At 35.2% G+C, this 5,582-nt stretch overlaps 1 protein-coding gene and 1 long non-coding RNA gene across 8 annotated transcripts in view; both read left to right on the plus strand.

Annotated features, from left to right (window-relative positions):
• LOC132193943 (glutamate receptor ionotropic, kainate 2-like) overlaps window positions 1-3,972 on the plus strand; it is a 48,611-nt gene extending 44,639 nt beyond the window's left edge. For 3 of the 7 annotated variants that reach the window (XM_059614920.1, XM_059614926.1, XM_059614924.1), the window contains 6 exons: window positions 1,020-1,217; window positions 1,268-1,493; window positions 1,737-1,901; window positions 2,251-2,351; window positions 2,820-3,017; window positions 3,067-3,971. In XM_059614920.1, the coding sequence (XP_059470903.1) occupies window positions 1,020-1,217; window positions 1,268-1,493; window positions 1,737-1,901; window positions 2,251-2,351; window positions 2,820-3,017; window positions 3,067-3,183 (1,005 nt within the window). In that variant the 3' untranslated portion in view covers window positions 3,184-3,971. Of the gene's footprint in view, window positions 1-1,019; window positions 1,218-1,267; window positions 1,494-1,736; window positions 1,902-2,250; window positions 2,352-2,819; window positions 3,018-3,066 lie in introns of all 7 variants that reach the window. The other 4 variants (XM_059614921.1, XM_059614925.1, XM_059614922.1 and 1 more) reach the window with 2 other exon arrangements.
• A 574-nt stretch (window positions 3,973-4,546) lies between these two features.
• On the plus strand, window positions 4,547-5,169 carry LOC132193973 (uncharacterized). Its single transcript, XR_009441509.1, has 4 exons — window positions 4,547-4,595; window positions 4,652-4,706; window positions 4,760-4,956; window positions 5,012-5,169. It is a non-coding gene; the product is annotated as an uncharacterized LOC132193973 (long non-coding RNA).
• Window positions 5,170-5,582: the final 413 nt, after the last annotated feature.

The raw sequence follows: 5,582 nt of genomic DNA on the forward strand, positions 1-5,582 counted from the left end.
AAATATCTTTATTTATTTAAAAAAATAATAATATTAACAGCAGATAAATTTAAAATATCTATTAAATTCTTCTTCAATGTTACTTATTTTTTCTTAATATTGTAGAGCTGAAATTCTTTTTATCTTCCTGTCAATTTCAAATTTTTGAATAACAATATGGAAAAATAATATAAAAAAAGCCTTCATTGAGGTAAAAATTGAACTTTTTCAATAATTTGAAGTTTTTTATGCACTCTTTCTAGTCTGCAGATGTAATTTTTCCTCCCATTTTTCGAAATGATTTTCTCTGTTTTTATTTTTCTGACACCCTTGGGTGCTTTAAAGTACCTTGCAGTTGAGATTCGCGCGCCAGACAAAAGCAAAAAGTCGGCCGGCGGCGAGCGCGCGGAGAAAAATAAGCAACTTGTTGCTGCCATTTCGAAATCCGCTCGTCGACTGCCGACTCATGCTACAGACAGACAGACAAAATCAGACATTATTCTCTCCCTCGACAGTAGTAGAACGGAATTCGGTGTTTAGTCGGTTGGTTGCTCGACCGCTTTATATAAATCGCATTCGAGATTACCAAGCGTGAAATCAGACACACAAGTAGACACAAAGGGAAATAAGAACACGGACCCTTGCATTGTGCGCACCAACCCTGTAATTTCGTGCAAGAGTCCCGAGACAGACGGAAAAGCATGCCAGAGTGTGTTTTCAACTTCTTATTCAAATGTATAAATATGTGAAATTTCAGCCGTGAAATTTACTCGCATGAAGTTTTGTAGATTTTTAGGAAAAACTATTTTAAAAATTTATAAATTTTCATTAGTAGTTTATTTTATATTCAAATATGAGTTAATAGGCATAAATTTAATCAATCAATTATCAAGAAAATGATAGAATTCTGTAAAAATTATAACAAAATTAAGAGAAATTATAGGCAATATTATTTTTGCTATTTATTTCTTCTTGATCAACAATTTCATTTACCTTTTTTAAATTTTGAATTAAAAGTAATTTTTACTGTAACAAATCAGGCGACAAGCACAAGAATCGTGGGTGGAATCTGGTGGTTCTTCACTTTGATCATCATTTCGTCTTACACGGCCAACTTGGCCGCCTTCCTCACCGTCGAGAGGATGATCACGCCGATCGAGAACGCCGAAGACCTCGCCGGGCAAACGGAAATCTCGTACGGCACCCTGGACAGCGGGTCGACCATGACCTTCTTCAGGGTAAACAAGCCAAGTCTCATTTATGCAATATTCATATAAGTTATACGCAGGACTCGATGATCGAGACGTACAAAAAAATGTGGCGCTTCATGGAAAACAAGAAACCGTCGGTTTTCGTTCCGACCTACGAGGAAGGAATCCGAAGAGTTCTCGAGGGCAACTACGCCTTTCTCATGGAGTCCACAATGCTGGACTACACGGTGCAGAGGGACTGCAACCTCACCCAGATCGGAGGACTTTTGGACTCCAAGGGCTACGGAATTGCAACACCAATGGGTACGCACAAAAAATTATTATTACAATTGCAAATAAAATTAAATTAATTAATGTTTTCATAGATCATTATTGCAATTTTTTAAAGTTATTTCAGATGTTTTCCTTTTGGATCATCTTTATTTGATCTCTTTAATGACATAAAATACGTAATAAATTTTGAAAATTTTCTTTATCATGTGATTTGGCGCATTAAACGCCCCACGTATAAATCTGTCATGTGGTGCAACCGCGATTAATTTGCAGGTTCGCCGTGGCGTGACAAAATCTCTCTCGCCATCCTGGAGCTACAGGAAAAGGGCGAGATTCAAATGCTGTATGATAAATGGTGGAAAAACCCCGGCGACACCTGCACCCGCAACGACAAGGGCAAAGAGAGCAAGGCGAACGCCCTCGGCGTTCAAAACATCGGTCGGTCAATCAATTTCCCTCGCTCTTTTTACATCCTTGCGCTTGTCTCTTTTTTGCTCTGCTCTTCCCAATCAATGCAAACACGCAACTCATCATTTCCCCTCTCCCGCTAGCTCATCGTGCAGGCCAATTCAGCACTCACTTCTACTTGATACAAAGAATTCGTAAATAAAATAAGCAATTTTCCTCTTTTAAAAATTTCAATTTCTTCATATTTTTGCAAAAAACATTTTCTTTTGAAAGCCTGATTTTAAAATTTGACAAGTAAATATTTCCATAGAATATTTTCTTTGTTTGCTCTTGTTTTATTTTAGAAAAGTGATGGATTCTAAAAATTGGAAAATTTTAGGTGGAGTCTTTGTGGTGCTGCTCTGCGGCTTGGCGCTGGCAGTGATTGTCGCTATTTTCGAGTTTTGTTGGAACAACAAAAGAAACTCGGAATACACAAATGTAAGAATGCATTTTTAAATTATGCAACCTGCTTCACACGGTTGTCTGGCGGGTTGCGTTAATTTTTTTAACATTATTTTATTTAAAATTAAACTCAAATTTATTGATTTATCAAAGGCAAAATATATTTTATTAAATTAAAAATCTAGAATCAACTTGAACCACCCATTCAATAAAATAAAAACCTAATAGACTTTTTACAGCTATTTTTCAAGCATAAAATCATTCAATTTCTGAAATAAAAATGATCTATTTTCATACTAAAGGAGACAAAAAAGTTATATAAAAGAATATTCCTATAATTTTTCATCCTTTTACAACTGAAAAAATACCATAATTTGTAAAAATCGCAATTTGTCCCAAACGTACTTGATTTTTTAATAAATTTTTACTTAATTTACTGAAAATAATAAACTAATAGATAGTTTTCTCAAATCAGATTTAAATATATTTTTCATGATTTTGAAGCGCTCAGTGACAGCACCGCATCAGTCTTTGTGCGCCGAGATGACAGACGAGCTGTGCTTTGCCCTTCGGTGCCGAGGGTCACGTCAGCGACCTGCCCTGAAGAGGCAGTGCTCCAGGTGCATCCCGAGCAACACTTACGTCCCCGCTGGACTCGACTTGCCACCCCACCCGCCGCCTCCGAACGGCCTCCAGTCTCCGGTAACAATTTTGAAAGTAATTTTTAATTTAAACTAACAAATTTGTAAAGTTGCACAGTTTGTCTGTGACCCCGACAAAGGAGCGCCGACACCACCACGAACACGTCGCAGGAGTCGCCCATTTGAGGCTGAGCAGATCTCCGGTTCATCTCAATTATGACAACTGAATAGGATTCTGTTTTCATTAGTGTAAAATAATTTTATTGATGTGTGATAATAACAAAAATCTCAACATTTTTCACCAATTTCTGCTGGTCTCTTGTATAGTTCAAATCGGTGGAGAGGAAATTTTGAGCTGTGTGTCTTTGAATCTCTCGCAATAAAAACTTTGTACAGATCCACTTTTTCCACGCCTCTCAAGAACTGTTGCACAATAAATGTACGAAATATGTTTCTCTCTCAAACATTCTATTAACTAAAATATTTAAAAATACACACAAAATTCTCCCTAGACATTTTATCTGAAATTTGAAAAGGTTTTAGGTGATAAATCAATGTGTGAAAATATTAAATAATTAGATCCTTTAGAAACTGTAGAATTGATTATTTTATGAGAAAATTGGTGTAATAATAATAACTTTGGCCTGTTAATTTACTCAAATCACTAATGTCATGTTTTAACGTTGTAAAATTTTAGCACTGGCATGCTAATTTAAAATAATATAAATATAAAATTATATATTGTCAGTATAATTTTATAATTTGGAATTAATAAGCGAATATAATGATCTGTTAAATTTTTAAAATTTATCCAAAGTTTCATACTTTCGCGCAGATTTCAGACTCATTTCATGTGTAATGATTGTTATTTCTTAAGCTGATTGTGAGGTAATAGATCGCAGCTAGCAATAATGAAACTCTGCCATGGATACATTATGTATTTGTCAAACTGTTTGACTGTAAAAATTTATCACCAAATAAAATCAAAAAAAGACCAACATAAAATTAAGTAATGTCCATCATTTTGTAAACACCTGCAAATGAAACAAATAATTTATTTGTTGAATAAAAATTATAAATTTTTCCTAAATTTAATAATACATTACTATACACAAAACTTTTAAAAAGGAATTAAAATTGAAAATATCATTAAATGTAACTATTTCAAAATATCTAGAATTTTTATTGTATTTAATAATTGAAAATTATTAATTGGAACAAAAGCAACATTAATTATTGAAGGTAGTGTGAGGTTAATATAAGTTAGCTTTAAAGTTTGGGAAAAATATTTAATCAAAATATTCTAAACCAAACACAGGAAGTGAATCACACTTTAAAAGCACGCGTTGAATTGTACTTAAAAGTATTTAGAAAGGTTCAGAGAATCTTTTCAGTCTGTTTCCGGCACTTCATATTAAATGCATCATAGCAATTAAAATTCTTCCATCATTATTTTCTGACTGATAAAGAATGCAATTTTTAAAACATACGCTCAGTGGCGTTTGCTTTCCACTGACGTGAGTCTTATTCTGTGCAGAGAGCAAGTATTGGAATTATATTTTGATAGAAATTTTATTAGGTTGCTATGAGGAAGGCATATTTGGCATGCGTCCTTGTCATTTTGATATCTTTCATTTTGGTATAAACTGTCTTATATACTTAATTTTTTTCACATTGACAAATTAAAAATCACAGATTGGGGTCGTCCAATGCAAAAATAAGTCGCCCAGCAAAGAAAAAAGGCCTAATGGTTTTGTTACATGAAAAAATTTAAAACTTTTTACGATATTTAACTTTTTAAAGGGTCAAGAGGGCAAACGGATTTGCGCAGGAAAACGATAATCAGATGCTGTGGCAAACAATCTTGCTTCAATGTGGAAAAAAAGACCAAAACTTCCACCAGGGCAAAAATAAACTCGACCAACTCAAAGCTAACCTCCGCCCAAACTACGCTGCAAGAAATCATTTCCACGGAATACATCGTTTCAGAGGATTCTGCAGTAAAAATAAACTCTTCAATTTTCTATTTAATTTTATTAAATTAAAAATAATTAGACAATTCCAAATGAGGCGCCAACAGAAGCAATAACCGAAGCGACAACCACATTGCAATCAGAAACTACCCCACCTGTTGCTCCCCCGTCTGAACCTACGACCCAAAAATTATCCGACCCAATTACGTCATCCGTCTTAATTTCGAGTCTTCCAACTGCAATTTCCACTTCTGCCCAAAATTTAACTGCATTTTACTCTGAAATCACTTCACAAGCATTTATAAGCTCAACGATGATTTCGCTTGGAACTTCCCAAATTCAAATTCAAACAACATTAAATGCAATTTCTTCGTCCACCCCTCAAACGACAGCAGCCACCACAGCTCCGCCTTTGATTATCGTTTCAATATTGCCACCGATTTCGACTGGAACTTCCGCATCTCAAAATCCACCGACCTTAAATGTCATTTCTTTGTCCACCCCCCAAACAACCTCGGCCACTTCTGCACCTACTTTGGCTCTTTCTGCGGCCACAAGTCCACTGATCAACACCACCCTGGCTCCCGTCTTCAGTCAAACCAACGCAACCACCACCACCACCACCCCCACAGTGTCATTCCCCTACACAAAGA

This window comes from Neocloeon triangulifer, unplaced genomic scaffold (assembly GCF_031216515.1).
Source record: "Neocloeon triangulifer isolate White Clay Creek 2 clone unplaced genomic scaffold, ASM3121651v1 ptg000005l, whole genome shotgun sequence".
Taxonomy (NCBI): Eukaryota; Metazoa; Arthropoda; class Insecta; order Ephemeroptera; family Baetidae; genus Neocloeon; species Neocloeon triangulifer.